The 21,653-nt window shown below is 39.7% G+C and overlaps 3 protein-coding genes across 4 annotated transcripts in view; 2 read left to right on the top strand and 1 right to left on the bottom strand.

The window, feature by feature from the left end:
- LOC126378905 (synaptic vesicular amine transporter) overlaps nucleotides 1–1,134 on the bottom strand; it is a 34,870-nt gene extending 33,736 nt beyond the window's left edge. The window contains exon 1 of the mRNA XM_050027409.1: nucleotides 959–1,134. The gene's annotated coding sequence lies outside the window, so the exon portion shown is untranslated. The remainder of the gene's footprint in view (nucleotides 1–958) is intronic.
- Nucleotides 1–21,653, top strand: part of LOC126378859 (probable tyrosyl-DNA phosphodiesterase) — a 127,821-nt gene that overhangs the window by 90,464 nt on the left and 15,704 nt on the right. The window lies entirely within an intron of this gene.
- LOC126378909 (alpha-(1,3)-fucosyltransferase 10-like) lies at nucleotides 9,377–15,337 on the top strand. Of its 2 annotated transcripts, none has more exons than XM_050027420.1 (2): nucleotides 9,377–9,537; nucleotides 13,964–15,337. In XM_050027420.1, the coding sequence occupies exon 2, from the start codon at nucleotides 13,978–13,980 to the stop codon at nucleotides 15,322–15,324; it is 1,347 nt and encodes a 448-aa protein (XP_049883377.1). In that variant the 5' UTR covers nucleotides 9,377–9,537; nucleotides 13,964–13,977; the 3' UTR covers nucleotides 15,325–15,337. The 2 variants fall into 2 exon arrangements, with proteins under 2 accessions (XP_049883377.1, XP_049883376.1); XM_050027419.1 differs by having other exon boundaries at nucleotides 9,377–9,541.

Genomic DNA, 21,653 nt, shown 5'->3' with positions numbered 1-21,653 from the left:
AATTTTAAAACTTAAGTCGATTATTGATTCTCCTTTTTTTTCTCTCTCAATACCCTGCCGACCCCGAAACGGATTGCAGGCGTGTTCTGTCGGTATGTCTATAATAAACATATCTTAGGCTGAATTTATAATAAAATGTAATTTTGAAAACAATTTTAATAAGATAAGGGAAAATACTTTGCGTAGCTAAATGTTACGGCGTGCGTAGCCGCGTAGAGGTGTGTAGCCTAACGCTACGAAGGTTCTAAAGCTGTTTTTTTTTTGTTATTGTGGAATCATTAAAATGTATTTTATAATTTATGAAATTACTATTTAACATAAACCCCACGAGCCGTGATAACCCAGTTGGTAGAACGCTTGCCTCTCACTTTGAGGTCGCAGGTTCGATTCCAGCACAGGCCTAAACCTTATGGTTGTCTGGAAGAAATCGCTTTTAGCGATAAGGCTGCCATTTGCGATGTACTTAGTTTAGAGAGTTTTTGTAATTATTTCTTTTTATTTTGGTGCAATAAAGTGTGTATGTATTGTATTGTTACAATTAAAAAAAATATTCAATATTCTTTATTTGCAATTATTTTTTAAGATCTGAAATTCCTACTATCCTAATTGCAAGTCAAATAAAAGTACAAAATTAAACTCAAAAACTAAAAAATACCTTTAGATATTTAAAAATGGTGAATACGTGGGAAATAGGCGACACTTAATATGTTTGTGTGTAAAACAATACAACAATACACGCGCTTACGTACAATTAGGGTGGGCAGAGCCTTTTTATTTTTGGTTTTTGACTTATATATAGATTTGCCGCAAATGACATTATCTCCTTGGCTGAAAAGGCAAGAGGCTCTAATCTTCAGACGATAGCTAAATAGCCTAATACTTGTCGATACACGCCTTATATTAAACAATTAATTAAAACAAAAAGTATTTATCACAAATAAAAAAAAGTATTACTCACTTTTAAATAACAACCAGTGCTGCTTCCATTGCCGTTCGGAAATTAAAAAGAAAATATGATGTCTGTTATCTGTGGTTTAAAAAAATAAAACTGTCTGGAAACGTAATGGCCGACCGCCGCGCGCGCGCTCCAAGGGACTACTGGCTTCACAGATTATTACACAGACACGCAAGATTCTGTACCAAATTGCTGAGATCTCCGCTTATATTCCGTTATGTCGGGAGTTTTATGATGTTACGACGGGAGTACACTTAGTAAAGATAAAGGTAAAAAGATTTTTAATGTGTATTTTAAGCATAATATAAACATAACATAAACAGCCTATATTCCTCCCATTGCTGAGCACAGGCCTCCCCTCAATCAACCGGAGGGGGTATGGAGCATACTCCACCACGCTGCTCCGCTGCGGGTTGGTGGAGGTGTTTGGGCTAGTAGCCCGGAACCAACGGCTGAGCGTGCCTTTCGAAGCACGGAACCATCTTACTTTTTCGTACAGACAGGTGATTCAAGCCTGCAATGTCCAATGTCCAAATTTAGGTACTTACAGTTATTTATTTTAGGTACAGTTAGGAGCTGTGGTAGCCTAGTTGGTAGAACGCTGGCCTCTCACTTTGAGGTCGCAAGTTCGAATCCAGCACAGGCCTAAACCAATGACTGTCGAATTTGTTTTCAAATTTCTTTTACTTAAGTATATTTTTTTTTAATAGGCTGATCCCTTATCACCATAAAGTTCATCATATCCAGCTTACGACATCGTATCAACAGTGGCTGCAAGTTGTCTTTGATTACTTGTGGCTCTGCCCACCCCATTAGGGATTACGGGCGTGAGTTTATGTACGTATGTATGTATATTTTTTTTATAGTTATAAAATTGTACTTACGTCATAAACAAAACAGTTACTTAAGGAACAAAAATATCAATCAAAACAAACATAAAATTAAAACAAATAAACAAAACTCGAAGTCATGTTGGAAACATGAATGATTATCACGTGCTCAGCGGTGAAGGAAAACATCGTGAGGAAACCTACATTCCCGAGAAATGCATTTTCGGTGGTATGTGACTTAACCTGTCTAAATCAGGTCAGCGTCGTCCATACTTCTCAGAAAGTTCTTCATTGAACTTTTCCGAAAACAATCTGAATATTCTTCTTATCGTATGGGTTGTGAGGTGGAATACCAACCTCATCAACTCTGGTGTCAGAGTTATTACTGAGCCGCCAAAGGTCCCTGACATGGCTCATGTAACGACTACATATTTACATTACATTAACGTGCCTTCCGAACCACGGATCATCTTACTTTCGGACAATCAGGTGATCAGCCTGTAAGTAATGTCTTAACCACAGAGATCATAAAGTGATTTTTGTGATATGTCCCCTTCGGGATTCAAACCCGGGGCCTCCGGATCGTGAGCCCAACGCTCAACCACTGGACCTTGGCTGTTATAATCTGAATATTGAAGTTTGGAAAATAAAACTTAATATCACAGATTTTTTTTTATTTTTGATGTGTGAGTGTGTCCTCCGCCTTACTATATCGGTAGGAATGGTAGATCTTTCAAACTTGCCTTTACGTCAAACGTTTACGTCTTACCATTCAAAACTATACCTTATTTCCTTTCACACAAGATTATAAATCCTGAAGCACAAAATCTTACACAGACATAAAATTATTATTAAAGCAAAATAAACCTAGTTCTAAACGCGATAAGGTGTAAATTGAAATGTAGTATAAAGGTCCTTCTGAATAGATTTCCTTTCGAGCGATTTTAGACGTTATTTAAAGGTGTTAAGGTTGCAAATAGAATGTTTTGTTTAAGACAGAGCTACAGGTTTTCAATAAGTACACGCCAAGTGCCTCTCACAGGCTGAAAAGAAAAAGATGCAAGTGATATTTTTTGAATGAGATACACTTCTCATCAAAAAAATCGAAACACTTCCGTTTTCATTGTTTCTGTCCGAATTTAACACAAAAAAGAATTCATACGATGAAAAAAAATACATAAATGTATAGCTGGCAGTTTGGCCATTACAGTAATAAGCGAAAATTCTAAATTCAAAATTAGAATTTCATTTGTTTATCTTATAAACGAAATGAATCACTGTTTTGAGACAAATGTGTGTTTAGGGTTGGAGTACATTTAGCGTTTAAAAACTAAAAATTGGCGCCTATCCTTAAACTTTTTGTTTTTTATTTCAATACTGTGACTTTGGGACGTCTGAAAAAAGGTTTTTTTTTCTAAAACGTATGGATACTTCGCCCACAGAAGCCGCCCAAGTTGTGGCATTGCTGGATTCTGGCCTTAGTCAGCGTGTTGTGGCTGCAAGACTGCATCTAAGCCTGTCATCTGTTCATAGAGTCTATAAACGTTATCGGGAGACTGGTTTGTTCACGCGCCGTTCAGGATCTGGCAGGAATCGGGTCACTTCTGAGCGAGATGATCGATTTATTGTAACAACTTCTTTAAGAAATCGACGCCTTAACGCTTTTCAACTGCAGCAGCGGCTTCGTGTTGTACGAAGGGTGGCTGTAAGTGACTCTACAATTAGAAGAAGGTTGAAGGATCGTGGACTGATACCGCATAAGCCAGCAAATGGGCCGAAATTAACTGCAGACCATCGAAGAGCGCGCCTTAACTTTGCACGTGAGCACCTAAATTGGTCATACCTACAGTGGAGCAAAGTTCTCTTTTCTGATGAGTGTAAAATTATGCTGTATGGTAACGACGGAAGGAACAAGGTCTACAGAAGAGACGGAGAACGCTATGCACAATGCTGCATTGAAGAAAAGGTCAGCTATGGTGGCGGTTCTGTAGGTATGACCAATTTAGGTGCTCACGTGCAAAGTTAAGGCGCGCTCTTCGATGGTCTGCAGTTAATTTCGGCCCATTTGCTGGCTTATGCGGTACCAGTCCACGATCCTTCAACCTTCTTCTAATTGTAGAGTCACTTACAGCCACCCTTCGTACAACACGAAGCCGCTGCTGCAATTGAAAAGCGTTAAGGCGTCGATTTCTTAAAGAAGTTGTTACAATAAATCGATCATCTCGCTCAGAAGTGACCCGATTCCTGCCAGATCCTGAACGGCGCGTGAACAAACCAGTCTCCCGATAACGTTTATAGACTCTATGAACAGATGACAGGCTTAGATGCAGTCTTGCAGCCACAACACGCTGACTAAGGCCAGAATCCAGCAATGCCACAACTTGGGCGGCTTCTGTGGGCGAAGTATCCATACGTTTTAGAAAAAAAACCTTTTTTCAGACGTCCCAAAGTCACAGTATTGAAATAAAAAACAAAAAGTTTAAGGATAGGCGCCAATTTTTAGTTTTTAAACGCTAAATGTACTCCAACCCTAAACACACATTTGTCTCAAAACAGTGATTCATTTCGTTTATAAGATAAACAAATGAAATTCTAATTTTGAATTTAGAATTTTCGCTTATTACTGTAGTGGCCAAACTGCCAGCTATACATTTATGTATTTTTTTTCATCGTATGAATTCTTTTTTGTGTTAAATTCGGACAGAAACAATGAAAACGGAAGTGTTTCGATTTTTTTGATGAGAAGTGTATATTATACATTAATTAATGAATACATACATACATCTCCCGCTTAGGGATGGTACTGAAAAGTATCGGCGTCTGAATGACGTAATATACGATCCCGACGACCCGATTACTCTAGCCATAGAGCCAATCAGCTTGTGCTCCGTGCTTCAGAAGGCACGTTAAGCCGTTGATCCCGGTTATTTACTGATGTAAGTAAGTAGTCGTTACATGAGTTGCTAGTGCGGCCGCCTATGGCGGCTCAGTAGTAACCCTGACACCAGGGTTGATGAGGTTGGTACTACACCTCACAACCCACACGATAGAAGAATTTTTATTCATGGAGAATTCAGTCGTTTAAAGCCCGAACAGGGATTCGAATCAGTAACCCTGCGATGCAAGACACGCGTTGTCTTTACTGAGCTTACACGGATTTCACCGTTAAATACTTTCCTTTAACGGCAGTTGCATCATCATCAGCCGTACGACGCCCACTGCTGGGCATAGGCCTCCCCCAAGGATCTCCACGACGATCGGTCCTGCGCTGCCCGCATCCAGCGGCTCCCCGCGACCTTCACCAGATCGTCGGTCCACCTTGTAGCGGTTCTACCCACTGAGCGTCGTCCGACACGTGGTCGCCATTCCAGAACCTTTCCGCCCCATCGGCCATCGGTTCTCCTCGCTATGTGTCCTGCCCACTGCCACTTCAGCTTTGCAATTCTCCGAGCTATGTCGGTGACTTTTAACGGCAGTTTATAATACTTATAATTAATAATTAACTAACTAGAACTTAAAGAATAAAAAGTTAAACCGTTTTAATGATGATGATAATATTTTTATAGGCAAAAAGGGACGGAAAATCGTCAGTCCAAAAATAAACTATATTAAACTTATAAATATACTTAAACTTACATCGGAATCCGTGAGGGGGTGCGCAGAGCGTACATACATACATAAACTTGAGATTCAAAAAGCGCCAATTATGAAGATGAACCCTGATGTCAGGGTTATTATTGAGCCGCCATAGGCCCCTGACACGGCTCATGTAACGATTACTCACTTACATCAGTAAGTAGTAACCGGGACCAACGACTTAACGTGCCTTACGAAGCACGGATCATCTTACTTTCAGACAATCTCAATCAGCCTGTAATATCCTAGCCAAACTAGGGATCACAAAGTAATTTTTGTGATATGTCTCCACCGGGATTCGAACCCGGGACCTCCGGATCGTGAGCTCACCGCTCAACCACTAGACCACATTTCCAAAAATTTAAAATTTTGTTCCCTTCCAATCCATCAAAGAAGCTCAAAAATTCATCTGATTGTGTGACTTGTGATTCTGCTCACACCTATTGGAATTCGAGCATGAATTTGTCACTTCAAAACCTTTTATAGGAAAAGACATAAATCATAAAATATTTTTTATTTTATCATAAAACATTTACGTCCTTTTTCTTTACAAGCGGTTGAAGTGATCCTTAATTTCTCCATGTGTCCCGCTCGCACTTAGGAGCAGCTGTATACCTGTCTCTGTCACTCCTTTTAAGTACAATTCTTCCTTTTCATGGTTTCCTACTACAGCTTCCATTCGGGTTTACTTGTGAAATTCGTTTTAAATTTTAATGTAACATGCTTTTAGCCCAGTTCGGAGAAAGCATGACATAAAATTCTACTTCAACTTAAAGTAACGTCATGAATATATCCCAATCGGGGTAGTTAGAGGCACATCCATCGCAAGATGAACTAAGTACCCACACCTCACCGAGCTTTCTGTTAGACCAACGTGATAGGTGAGCCGTATCGCCGTCTATAATGGTGTATTTTAACACGTTCAATTTGTATGAACCACATACGAGGCATTCAATTTGAAACTCCATTGCCATACAGTGTCTATGTACGATAAGGTGCAAAAGTCCAATCAGTTCCTTGCAAAGTAGTAAATTAACTGGTTGCACTTAAGACCTCCTGGTTACATGTCGTTTCTGTAATAGACCAAAAACACCTACAAAAACATAAATTTTATAATTATGACAACAGAAATCAGAAATCACAATCATTTAAGTATATTCAACGTAATTATCATGGATAAACTTGTTGAAGGTCAATGTAACATTTTTGAATTTAAGTACGTCATTTCGCAAGGTGTTATGGCTGAGGAGAAGAAATGACAAGAAACTGCAACAGCAACACATATTTTAAATCAAAGTAGGTATACATTACAAGTTATTTAATAACTAGAGGAACACATTCAATACCAGATATTTTTACCATTTAGGTAGTCATTAATCTTATAATAAGCTTTTTTATATAAAGTAAGCTTCGCATGAGCTTTAAATTTATTTTCTGACTTTGAAATATTATCTGGTATTTTATTGTAAAAACGTATACATAAACCCAAAAACGATGAATTTAATTAACTTAAGTAAATAAGTAATCTAGAATTTTGAATAGCAATTTTATTTTTATGTATGCCTTTCACAGTGTCTCGGAAGGAGAGATACATTTTTTTTCATAAATATATTGACTTGCGACTGTCAGTATATTTATTTCTTTAAACAGCTCCCTTAAAGAGTCCCGACGACGCAGATTACAAATAGCGCGAACTGCTCTTTTTTGAATGATGAAAATAGTTTCTACATCAGCGGCTCGACCCCACAGCGAAATCCTTTTGGGGTACGTGGACTCATGCGTTTCGGGCGCCAACCTCACCCCATCTGGGTCTTGCTTTCAACCGGACCAGTCGCCAGTACCCCAGGAAATCAAAGCCCCGGTCAGTGAGCTCACTTTCTAAGCCATAGAGTGACAGCGGCCCAATAAGACCGAATTAACCAAAGTGCAGACTTGTGTAAGACGGCAGTCAATAGAACAGGGAAAGGGGTGGAGACTATGATTGTTAAAATAATAAAATAAAATACAGGCGGGCGAAGGTACCGTTTACGTAACACGCTTTATTGCACATATAAACACAGCGCAAAAACAATTACAAAAGTTACATAAAAAGTAATAATAATATTTATTTATTTCAGGTGTAAAAACCCATGTACAAAAAATACAATAATAATGGTAGTAAAATTACAATAAAAAAAGAACAAACACAAATGTTATTTGTAGTAAATAAACACTGGAAACTGGCTGTAATGCAGCCAATCAGCTCGCGACACCAAACACTTCAGGACCCCGATACCGACCCCGCCGACGTGGTCGACGATTTCCCTCAATCAGCGCTTATCGCTATCGACCTACTAGAGTCGATTAATTCTTTCAAATATTTTTCCTCTCAGACGACGCCCTGAGCCGAGGTTCGCGCCCAACTGGGCACCCTCAGGCCTATTGTTTTAAACGTTGTACCGGGTGAGAGCCTTCATCGCTCCCCATTTGTCCGGCTAAGTAGTTAATACCATCTGCGGCAAATCTACAATAAGTCATAAAAAAGGATGTATGTATACGTAAAGGATGAAAAAAAGGATGTGTTTAGGAGTCTCATTTGCATGGGATTTTTTTTTTTGTTTTTTTTTGTGCTCCTTAAGACGGGATTTTAGACGACATTCAACTCCTAAGGATGTAAAAAGGGGTGGCAAAGGTTGTATGAAACTTCTATAGTTTTATTCGTAACAGCTAGTATTATTATTAAAAAAAATATATTGGACGCGACTCCACATATTTCTCTATCCATCCCCCGAGGGTCGCAGAAGTGTCCGGGCGATTCTTTGCAAAAGCTCTAAAATTACTCCCCTATGATTTATGCTGTGATAATGTCTCTGATCCCTAGCAGGGTAGGCAGTCACAAATCCTTTGACAATATAAAATGCAGATTTGATATTCAACGTAATGTATATGGAAGCCTACGTCAATATATTCATATTACACCACGCCCATAATCCCTAACGGGATAGATAGCGATCGATCATTATCTATCGCTCAAATTTATAAGTAACGACCTCCGTGGTCCAGTGGTTGAGTGTTGGGCGCACGATCCGGAGGTCCTGGGTTCGATTCCCGGTGGGGACATACATACATAAACATACATAAACGGCCTATATACGTCCCACTGCTGGGCACAGGCCTCCCCTCAACCAACCGGAGGGGGTACGGAGCATACTCCACCACGCTGCTCCAATGCGGGTTGGTGGAGGTGTTTTTACGGCTAATAGCCGGGACCAACGGCTTGACGTGCCCTCCGAAGCACGGAACCATCTTACTTTTTCGGACAATCAGGTGATTCAAGCCTGAAAAGTCCTTACCAAACAAAGGACAGTCTCACAAAGTGATTTCGACAATGTCCCCATCGGGAATCGAACCCGGACCTCCAGATCGTGAGCCTAACGCTCTAACCACTAGACCACGGAGGCCGGTGGGGACATATCACAAAAATTACTTTGGTTAAGACATTACAGTTTCATCACCTGATTGCCCAAAAGTAAGACGGTTACTACTTACTGATATAATTAAATACTCGTTACATGATTTTAAAGTGAATGAATAATCCGGGCGAATAAAATGGACTTCTCACTGATATGCAACCCTGACGTGTACTGTCAACATAATTCTGTCGGGTTATTGGCTAGTATAAAATTTTGGGAGGGTTTTTTAAATTTATGCGTAAAATTGACGTGTGTTCCATTTTTGCTTGTCGGTTACCCGTCCCTTTCCTTTTCGGCGGATAAGAAAATGACAGGTATAACTTAAAATAAATATAGAAGGTGTTTACCGGGGGCTTAAAATGGCCACATCGAAGCAATTCATCTAAGAAAGCAATTGGCCCAAAAGACTTGAATCCAGGACTTGAATAATCTTTAAAAAAAAATCTAAGAAAACAATATTGCTATTTGACATTTGATTGCATTGCGCACTTACTTTTTATATGCGCAAATGTCAAATTGCAATATTGCTTTCTTAGATGAATTGCTTCGATGTGGCCATTTTAACCCCCACGGAATTAGCACCAATATGTAGAATAGAATAGAATAGAAATGTTTGATTGCAACCATGTGTTCGTACAAATTGTGGTGTTATAAAAATACAGAAGTAAGTAAGTATTATAGTATCAACATGGACCCGGTAAGGGCACAGCAACTGGTAGAGAGGACAACATACTTAATTATTAGTCAGTGGTACAATATCTATGTAAATGCAGGAGAATCGCCCTCCTCTTCAGTTAAAGGACTGGTCAATACGAAGGGACGACTGAAATTGAATTGCTGGATACATTTACAGAAGCAAACTGGGTTACCATCAGTCTTAGCGTGTTCGACTGTTCGTATAACAAAGTTTCTATCTTGGCAAATGAAATCCTCGCCTATGATTGGTTGGAACTTCATTAAATTGACCGAAGTTGTCAGTTTCAACCAATCAAAATCGCAAACGCATCCACACACCGAACACTTGATGTAAAAACTACAGTACAACGAAACCAGGGGAGCAATATTGCTATTTGAAAGTTTGTACATACATACATACATACATAAACTCACGCCCGTAATCCCTAATGGGGTGGGCAGAGCCACAAGTAATCAAAGACAACTTGCAGCCACTGTTGATACGAAGTCCAAAGATGGATATGATGAACCTTATGGTGATAAGGGATCAGCCTATCGCCCATAACATTAGTCCATCATGAAAAGTTTGTATTGCGCACTTATTTTTATATGCGCAAACTTTTATTGCAATTGCTTTCTTAGATGAATTGGTGCGGCGTAACGAGCCTCGACAAGAACCGCAACGAGTATGTGCGCGGTAGCCTCGGTGTACGTGACGTGGCTGACAAACTGCAGGAAAACCGGCTGCGTTGGTATGGGCATGTTAAAAGAAGACCGCCTGAGTACATTGGCAACGTGGCACTCGACTTCAATATTACTGGTCAGCGACGTAGAGGAAGACCTAAGCTGAGATGGTTGAGTGTCGTGGAGAAAGACATGGACAGTTGCGGGTTATCCGAAGACGATGTCCAGGATAGGGCAAAGTGGAGGAAGAACAGTAGGAAAGCGGACCCCGGCGCAAGACGGCGGGATTCACGCTAGGAAGAAGAAGAAGAAGAGCTTTCTTAGATGAATTACTTCGATGTGGCCATTATAACTCCCCAGTTATGCTCCAGGGTATAAGAAGACAGGTATGCTCAAAACTGACAGCTAACATTCCAAGGTTAGCCCAGCTGACGTCATCAGACGCTGCGTTGCCATTTCGTAAAAAAATAATTCCCCCGAACATTGTTTTTATATTTACTTTGCAAGCATTGAACATTTAGTAAAAGAGTTTTAGTTAAATTTAGTTAAAAATGCCAAAAAAAAAACAATTGATTGAAAAAGAAACACGTGATTAATGGACGGCCCCTATGGAGTAGTGGTGATTACTCCACCGACAAGAGCGCAGCACTTAAATAGAGACTGTGTTTGTTGTTACGTTTCACCTAAATGAACTACTAACCTAAGTACCACACCTCACCGAGCTTTCTGTTAGACCAACGTATTAGGTGAGCCGTATCGCCGACTTAATGGTCGAGACAACTGTGTTAGTAAAAACTGCACTTAAGATAAATTAATAACTCATTGGTGAAAGTTCAGGTACCTTCTGAGCCAGCTCCATCTTAGGCCTTGTCAATCCCTTCGGGCAAGTCTGGGGTTAAGAGCAAACCCGTCAGAAGTAAAAAAATAAATAAAAAAGGTTCGGTGTCGGAGATCGAACCGGCGCTCGCCGTTTGAGAAGCAAGTCATTGTCTCAGAACCACAGTGACTTTAGCCAACTGTAACTTAAAAAAAATATATAATATAGAAAATCGCACAGTTTGACAAAGTTATGTACCCTAACTGTCAGGGTCTCAATTAGTCCAATATACGACTGGGCACGCGCGTCTCCTAGCAACCGAGGGTAGAATAAATAGTATTAACTATAACGTCATACAAATCTATATTGGTGGAGGTTCTTCTTCTGTGCTGTGGATTGTGAGGAGGAGTACCAACCCCATCAACCCCATCAGGGTTATTACTGAGCCATCATAGGCCCCTCCGTCCTGCATACCTCCGTCATCTTCGCACAGCTCTGCGTGAATGGATACGCAGCCTTAGACGGCAATGGCGGCACAGAGCCACACACCGAAAAAATGTATAAGTATGTATGTAATTTTGTTTAAAAATAAATTAAATTAAACCGGACACTTCATACAAAAAATCTTATTGTCTCTTCTATCGTGGTAGATTAACCCCATCAACCCTGGTGTCAGGGTTATTACTGAGCCGCCATAGCCCTGACATGGCTCATGTAACGACTACGTACTTACATCAGTAAGTAATAACCGGGACCAACAGCTTAACATGCCTTCCGAAGCACGGATCATCTTACTTTTGGACAATCAGGTGATCAGCCTGTAATGTCCTAACCAAACTAGGGATCACAAAGTGATTTTTTGTGGTATTTCCCCACCGGGATTCGCACCCGGGACCTCCGGATCGTGAGCCCAACGCTCAACCACTGGACCACAGAGGCCGTCATTAATACCCATACATACCCATACTGTAGTGAGGTATGCTCTAGTATAGTCTACTTAGGCTGTGTCGCACGTACCCGTGGCACATCTCGTGCATTCCGAGGCGCGGAGGCTTTATTAAATACTTCGCGTTCTTCGCGCGGCTTCAGGCAACCGCTGTTGTGGCCATGCTACTGCACATTTTAGGACTTTTTTTTACACAATAGTACAAAAATAGTAGTTATTTTTTTTATTTTTACGTGACTTAACATAACAATACATACATACATACATAAACTCACGCCCGTAATCCCTAATGGGGTGGGCAGAGCCACAAGTAATCAAAGACAACTTGCAGCCACTGTTGATACGATGTCGGTCCGCTTACCTAACCTGAAGATCTTACAAGTCCAGTTTTTACAGAAGCGACTGCCTGTCTGACCTTCCGCGAAGGGAAAAACCAGCCCAATAACATAACAATACAATACAAATACACCTTATTGCACCAAAATAAAAAGAAATAATTACAAAAAGTATCTTAACTAAGTACACAACAACAACAAACAACAAGAAGTCCTATTCAAATCCATCCATCTATCGTCTATTCGTCTATTTTAATACTTGTTTCTTAACAAGTTCTATTCAAATTCAAATTCAAAAATATCTTTATTCAATAGGTAACATACGAGTAGTTACAGTTTGAATCGTCAATTTTTACATAACGAACGTCTCATCCGCCTAAAACTACTGCAGCTTCTCACAACCTGTATAGACGGGGAAAAGAAGCTGCAAGAAAAACCTCGGCACATAGCTCTAGACGTTCTTTAAAAAAAAAACTCACTTAATATTCCCATTGACTTTCAGAATTTACCCTTAAACATTTTTAAGATAGTAATTAAACAGGAACTTTGTAAAAAAGGTTATTATAAGTTTAGTGATTATTTAGAAGATATGAATGCATGGGATTAACTGTCTGGGAACTGTTATCAGGCAGCCAAATTACTAAATTGTATAACAATATTTTATGTTGTTTTAACGAACGTCTAGGGCTCTGTGCCGAGGTTTTTCTTGCAGCTTCTTTTCCCCGGCTACACCAAGGTAGGTGGGACAACAGCTTTATAAAGCACTGGACCCATCAGCATTTAAGTGTGTGCCATTATGGTGTTTTAAGTAATTATTTTCTTTCTTGTATTTTAGGTTAGTAGATATGGATGTAAATTTGTCCGAAATAAAGTATTTTTTTATACAGGTTGTGAGAAGCTGTAGTAGTTTTAGGTGGATGAGACGTTCGTTATGAAAATCTTTCATCATTGCATTAATCAACATCAAGAAAAAAACACATAAGACATGGCTGTATGGGCATAGTTCCCTTTGCCTTGCCCTTCGGGGAAAATCAACCAAAAAAAAACTCTCTTACTAAAGTCAAGGCTGTAGGTTCCTGAGATCTTTGCCTGACTTAAAATAAGTAGAATTTAAACAACAACCTCTCGTTGGTCATATTGTTCGCAGAATAAGACAGATATCCAAGAATTGAATTGAATTTATATAAGACACGAAAATAATAAGGTATTTAATATTTAAAATATTAAATCATTATCATCCCAGCATTATTCAGTTTTCATGAGCTTACCTAACCTGAAGATCTTACAAGTCCAATTTTTACAGAAGCGACTGCCTGTCTAATCTTCCAACCCGCGAAGGCATAACCAGCCCAATACAGGTTAGGTCACATACCTCCGAAACGCATTTTTCGGATACGTGGGTTTCCTCGCGATGTTTTCCTTCACCGCTGAGCACGTGATAATCATTCCCCTTTCCGAAGCACAGATGTTGTAATATGGGGAGTCTCATATCCCTCATTTAAATGCGGTAAGAACTCGGTATTACGTGTTTTAATTATGATAATAACCGCGTAAACCTCAAACAATGTTTAGAATAAGTCGCGTCAAAAAAAAGCCTGAACCATTCTTACCTGTCTTTCTTTTTTATTTACAGGTACAATTCCAAGTATGACAAGAGCAAAGAAATCCGCCTATCAACTACATATCCAAAAACGGAGTCTTATTACAGTCTTTCTGATATTGTTCCTTTTATTTTGTACAGCCAACGTGGTGATATACGATTTCGGCATGATAAAAAAATTAATGAGCCCTGCAAAGAATCACACGAGATATCCCACTATGGTATGGTACACCAGACAGTTGATTAAACCTTTGCAGTCAACAATAACTTGCTACGAGGGCGACCGTTGCAACCACTCAAAAGTATTCAACTGTAGTGTGTATCACAACTTAAAGCAAACGGTCCCGCATGACCCTGAAGCCTACCTCTTCTATGGGTACGACCTGAACAGATTCCCCTTACCGCGAAACCCCAAAACCATCTGGGGTTTGTTTTACGACGAATCGCCAAAGCTAAAACCGATGATGATGTTCGAAAAGGCGTTAAACCTATTCAACTTTTCGATGACCTTCAGCCGTCACAGCGACGTGCCTTTACTCTTCAGCCTCCTCCTCACACCCTACATAAACAGTTTGGAGTACTACGTAACGACATCGGTGAAGAAAAACGTGTACAAGAATTATGCGCCAATTGTATTTTTCCAACAAAACTGCGCTACACTTACAGAGCGTGAAGCGTTCGTTGAAGAACTACAGAAGTACATTGACATTGATTCCTACGGTCCATGCCTCAACAACAAGGATTTGCCCACCAAAATCTTGCAGTCCTCAGAAATGCTGGACGGACGGCTTTTGAAGACATTCCTTGCAAGATACAGGTTCCAAATCAGCATAGAAAACGCTGTTTGCACCGATTATGTGACGGAGAAGTTGTGGCGGTCTTTGGAGATCGGCGTAGTTCCTATCTACTTCGGATCGCCGCTGATCAGGGACTGGCTGCCCAACAACAAGTCAGCCATATTGGTTGAAGACTTCCGCTCGCCGAAGCTGCTCAGTGAGTACCTGCACTACCTCCTGAAGAACGACACAGCGTACGAAGAACATCTCGAGCACAAGACGTTGAGACTCGTCTCGAACCAGAGACTTCTGGACCTGATAAAGAAGAGGTATACATTACACGAATCGTGCGAAGAACCACCAGAGAAGAAGTTCCTCTGCTTGATCTGCGAGAGGATTCATGCCAAGAATAGCACCAGAGTTAACATAGTGACAAAGAAACACTACGACTGTCCAGTTCCGCCGAAATCTGCGCTGACGCAAAACGCATTGGATCCAAACAGCACGTGGATGATGAGTCTAGATAAATGTAAAAGCAAACTGGATAACTTATATACGGAGATTAATGATTCGGATAAGACTCCAAGAGTTTCGGCAACGAGTTGGTACCGTTGGTAATGTATAAAAAAAAGAAAAAACTTAACATGACATGACATGACATAAACTCACGACTATATGCCAATGAGGAACTTTCGCCATGTTCACACAGAAATTATATAGATGGCGCTGTATAAGTAAGTAAGTGATTCAGATACAAATATAAAACAAAACACACAATAATACCTCTACATAACTTAAAATAACTTACTTTAGGCATTAACATTACAAATAATTAAAACTGTACTACTAAAACTAAATAAAAAAAAGTATTTATTTTCTTTTCTTACATGTTTTTCTTAAACTAATTACTGGAGCCTCCTTTTAAGCAAAATATGCCTGTACCAGGAGACCCCGCTCTTCTATAACAGTAGTAAATAGGTAAGAAAGTTTTGTTACCTTTACGTTTTACAAATAAGCAATTAAAGAATGTTTGTATAATGTGTGTGTGTGTGTGTATGTGTATGTGTGTGTGTGCGTGCGTGTGTGTGTGCGTGCTCGGGCAATGAGGGTAGATTCCTCCTAAAAATTAAAAAGCTCAATCTACATAACTTAAAATAACTTACTTTACACATTAAAATTACAAATAATTAAAACTAAATTAAAAAGATAAGCTCACTACTATATGCCAATGAAGAACTTTCGCCATGTTCACACAGAAATTTTATTATACAGGGTGTTAGTGACATCATAACGAAAACTTTGAGGGATGATTCAGGCCATGATACTGAGTTGATATCATGTGGAATTTTTCGTCGCAAAAGTATAAAACGGAAAACAATTTATAAAAGCACTAAAATTTTCATGACTTTTCCGACAGGAAATTCCACTTGATATCGACTCAGAATCATGGTCTGAATCATCCCCTTCAGTATTCGTTACGATGTCACTAACACCCATACCTACTTGTATGGCTACCGTATGTACTTGTACGGGGTGTAAGTGACAAGACCACAAAAATATAGAATTGAAAATAATTAAAAAAAAAACATGAATTTTGCGACGGAAAATTCCACTTGATATTAACTCAGAATCATGGTCTGAATCATCCCCCTGAGTATTCGTTACGATGTCACTTACACCCTGTATAGATGGCGCTGTATTAAGTAAGTAAGTAAAATGTTTATTTTTCATAAAAGATACAGAAAATATTGGTACATTGGTATTGGTTTGGTGGTTGGTATTATTTCTTTTTATTTTAGTGCAATAAAGTGTATTTGTATTGTATGGTATTGTATTGTGTTGTGTTGTATTGTATTGTACAATAAAAACCCCACAAACCCCCTCGGTTTGTCTGTGGGAGTGGAGTTCGCTTAATGTTATTATGTTTTAGAATACTTACAGGTAACTTACAGCTAAGAGATCTTTTGAATATGATGTTTAAATAAAGATTTACTAAATTTATTTAGGGAAGGCCCGTGCCCCAGCAGTGGGGACGTTAATGGGCTGGTGATGATGATGAAATTTATTTATATTGCACTCCTGACGTATGTCGACCGGCAGCTAATAAAGTTCGTTTAATCTTCTAATTTCATGAATAACAGGCATAATATAAATTACAATAAGTCACGTCAAAAAAAAAGGTCTGGAGAGTAGCTCATTGGGGTAGGCAGAGGTACATCCATCGCAAGATGCACTAAGTACCCACACCTCACCGAGCTTTCTAATCCATTGGTAATGTGCAAAATTAAGAAATATGGTCACCCTACTTCTAATAACGTGCCTTACTAAACGCTGAAGACAATACCAACCTTATACCGTCCCATTAGAGTTAAATTTCATTCAAGAATTATTTCCTTTAACTTAGGAAATATAAAAATGATTTCTCCAAGCGATTTTGAGCTCTATTTCTTTGGGGAAGAGTAGGTTTTTGAATGTTGAAGTTTTCTAAAGACTTCGGTCTCGGAGTGATTAAATTGAAGGACGATAGAGGTGTAAATGTTAAGAAATATATTAAAAGATATCCCTTGAAACTCAACAGGTGTTAGGCTCCTATCGACCCACTAGGGTCGATTAAAAGGTTAGTTTTGAGAGGCTGCAGTAGTTTCAGGATGAGACGTTCATTATGTAAAAAAATGACGATTCAAAGTGTGACTATGTTACCTATTGAATAGGCTAGTTTCCAACTAGTCAAATCAGTTACTTTTTACTAAACGTCAAAACATGAAATTACTATGGAATTTGTATGAAAAAGCACCCTGAGACGTCATAGAAAAACGTGACAAAATGTCGGACTTATTATAACGTTTTTTCTGGATTAAAATTCATAAATAAGTCAAATAGAAAAAAGAAAATGTTTTTCGTTAGTTTTGTATCTGTCTTGGATCACATTGGCCCCGATTCCTGCAGACACCGCCTAATTTTATTTTAAGTTATATCCGTCATTTTCATATCCGTCGAAAAGGAAAGGGACGGATGATTCACAGCTCTTAATTTTAGGAAGAATGAGTAAATGAATGAATAACCCGGGCGAATCAAAAAGGTACGTCGCTGGTATGCAATCCGTTTGACGTGCTGTCTACTTAACTGTGTCGGGTTATTGACTGATGTAAAATTTTTAGACGGTTGTTTACATTTGTGCTTAAAATTGACGTGTGTTCCATAAATTTTATGCTTGTCGATTACCCGTCCCTTTCCTTTTCGGCGGATAAGAAAATGACAGATATAACTTAAAATAAAATTAGATGGTATTTACAGGAATTAGCACCATTATGTATAGAATTATGTTGCTACCTATATTGCTTCTATTTATTTTGATCAGAATAATAATGGGTGGAAGTTGTGATTGTACCTTGGTGTAATAAAAAGGGTCATCATTTATACCCAAAAACAAAGATAAAAGATGCATATGTCTGTTATCCATGAAATTAGAAGTTTAAACGAAGAAAAAACTTAACAACGCCATCTATCGTGTTTTTGGAGAACGTCCCTCATTGGGTCGTGTACTAGGTTGAATATAAATTATGAAATTGTGATTACTAAAGAAAGACATATCTAAAACAAACGAAAAACATTTGTTCAGAAATAATAATAATAATAAAAAACAAAATGTAAATCCACCACAGGCTTCGTCAGTACCAACATTCATATACAAAAAAAAAGAAATAAGGGAAGAAGCGTATTCAAATCATACAAAATAAAATAATAAATAAAAAAATGATAAAAATAGTGTATTTCTCATAATTGTAACGAAGTTTGTTGTCGAGACTTCCCAGTAAGTAACTCGAGTACTTGTGCTGGGAATGACTCGCAACTCCCCTTTGGTATACATAAAATTTTGAAACATGGCAAATATATAGGTATATAAACGTGTCGGACGACGCTCAGTGGGTAGGCCCGTTACAAGGTGGACCGACGACCTGGTGAAGGTCGCGGGAAGCCGCTGAATGCGGGCAGCGCAGGACCGATCGTCGTGGAGATCCTTGGGGGAGGCCTATGCCCAGCAGTGGGCGTCGTACGGCTGATGATGATGAAACACATTAAAAAGAAAAAAAATGATTTTTTATATATGTGACAAGGAATAGTAATTAAATACATTAGTCAGTAATTCACTTTATGTCCGTGGATTGTTGGAGATACCAATTTAATGGTAACACTTACGCCATCAATGGGCTTCAAAATTTTTCAAATTCAAAAATATCTTTATTCAGTAGGTAACATAGTTACTTACACTTTGAATCGTCAATTTTTACATAACGAACGTCTCATCCGCCTAAAACAACAACAGCTTCTCACAACCTGTATAACCGGGGAAAAAAATGCTACAAGAAAAACCTCGGCACAGGGCCCTAGACGTTCTTTAAAGAAAATAATAAAAATAAACATAAAATATTGGTATACAATTGAGTAATTTAGCTGCCTAATATCAGTTCTCAGACAGCTCGCAATGGTTTTCTTATACCATGGGTCTATCTCTCTATCTACTCAGCCTGTATCCACCCACTGCTGGGTATAGGCCTCCTCTTTCACGCCATCCTTTCCGGTCCTGTGCAAGTCTCATCCATTGCTTTCCGGCATACTTCACAATGTCATCCGACCACCGGGCTAGTGGTCTGCCTCGATATCACATACCATCCCTTGGCTACCATTCAGTAACAGCCTTAGTCCATATGTTGTCTTCCCGTCTTGCCAAGTGTCCTGCCCATCTCTACCTAAGCCTAGCGATATAACTTGAAATTAATTTAGGAGGTGTCTGCAGGAATCGCGAGTCCCTCTCAAATTCACCGTCTACAGGTAATACAAAATCGTTTCATGCGGACGGCCACGGGAGCTCCGTGCTTCCTTCGCAATGAAAATCTGCACATTGACCTAGGTCTGCCAACCATTGCCCAATGGCTCAAATTAGCTTCCAAACGTTTTTTCGATTCTGCTCCGCACCACCCAAATCCCGTGGTAGTTGCGGCTTCCGAGTACATTCCGCTTAGGGACGGTACTGAAAGGTATCGGCGTCCGAAGGACGCAATATACGATCCCGACGACCCGATTACTCTAGCCATAGAGGCAGCCAATCAGCTCGCGACACCAAACACTTCAGGACCCCGATACCGAGCCCGCCGGCGTGGTCGACGATTTCCCTCAATCAGCGCTTATCGCTATCGACCCACTAGTGTCGATTAATTCTTTAATATTCTCTCAGACGACGCACTGAGCACCCTCAGGCCTGGTGTCTTAAACGTTGTACCGGGTGAGAGCCTTCAGCGCTCCACATTTGTCCGGCCAAGTAGTTAATGCCATCTGCGGCAAATCTACAATAAGTCAACAAAAAAAAAATAGCATGTTGTGTTTGCCTATAATTGGACGAGCACTAGTCTAGTATTTGTATATAGGTTAAGTTACGTGTAAAATTGCTTTTGTCTGTTGGCAAACACACAACATTAAAATATAGACACATTAAATTAATATTTAGTTGGTTGGTTGGTTTTTATCGGACCCGGACCTCCAGATCGTGAGCCTAACGCTCTAACCACTAGGCCACGGAGGCTGTTACAGTAAAGAGTATCCGAAAGTACGGACGACGGTTAAGGTACCTCTCTAGTCGCATTACCCACTATAGTACTGTAATCGGGTTTGTACCGAAGAAGCCGGAATAAATTGCAGCTATAAGCAGGTTACTGGGAGAATCCCCCAAGCCGTAAGGCCGCCTCCGTGTCTGGTGTTTTAATCGTTCACTGTCTTGTTTTTTTTTTGACGTGGCTTGTTGTAGATTTGCCGCAGACGGCAGTAACTACTTGGCCGGACAAATGGGGAGCGCTGAAGGCTCTCGGTACAACGTTTGAGACAACAGGCCTGAGAGTGCCCAGTTGGGCGCGCACCTCGGCTCAGGGCGTCGTCTGAGAGGAAAAATATTTGAAAATTAATTGACCCTAGTGGGTTGATAGCGATAAGCGCTGATTGAGGGAAATCGTCGACCACGCCGGCGGGGTCGGTATCGAGGTCCTGAAGTGTTTGGTGTCTCGAGCTGATTGGCTGTCTCTACGGCTAGAGTAATCGGGTCGTCAGGATCGTATATTACGAACATACAACAGAACAACATAAACAGTCTGTATATGTCCCACTGCTGGGCACAGGCCTCCCCTCAATCAACCGGAGGGGGTATGGAGCATACTCCACCACGCTGCTCCAATGCGGGTTGTGGAGGTGTTTTTATGGCTAATAGCCGGGACCAACAGCTTAACGTGCGCTCCAAAGTACGGAAACATCTTACTTTTTTGGACAATCAGGTGATTCAAGTCTGAATAGTCCTTACCAAACAATCATTTGGTCAGCTAATATCTAGTGGTAATCAATAATTATCTGCCGTTATCAATATAGCTTTTACGATTGATAAAGCGAAGGAAAAATAGCTCAGTACTGGGTTGGTTACTGTACATTGTTACTGTGCAAAACGTGTATAAATTTGATTTTGATTTGATTGTATTTCGTTCTTCTAGTGTGAAACTAAGTTCTTTTTACTGAGACGATTATGTGAAACATATTATAGTTTCGTTTGAGTGAGTGTAATGAAGAACCAAAAACAACATAAGTAGATGACATTGCACAGCTTTTCCGTGATAATTATTAAGAGGCCTGATGCCCAGTTGGGCGCGAACCTTGGCTCAGGGCGTCGTCTGAGCGGATCACATTTGAAAAAGAAGGACTTTCCAATCGAAGTTCCCCAAACACCCGATAGATGGCGTTGTTCAATTTTAACGTGATAAATGAGTCGTTCTTCTTTTTTATCGACAATGATCTGTCCTTCGTTCTGCTTCTGATAAGTTACCTTTTAGAATTTTGTTTCATGTTTCCATTGTCCAAAAATATAGTTATCTTATTATACTCAAAATACAAGCAAAATACTAATCGGTTCCTCA

Source organism: Pectinophora gossypiella, chromosome 27 (assembly GCF_024362695.1).
Source record: "Pectinophora gossypiella chromosome 27, ilPecGoss1.1, whole genome shotgun sequence".
Taxonomy (NCBI): domain Eukaryota; kingdom Metazoa; phylum Arthropoda; class Insecta; order Lepidoptera; family Gelechiidae; genus Pectinophora; species Pectinophora gossypiella.
Note: the sequence above shows the minus strand (reverse complement) of the source record. Positions and strands in the feature narration are given on the sequence as shown.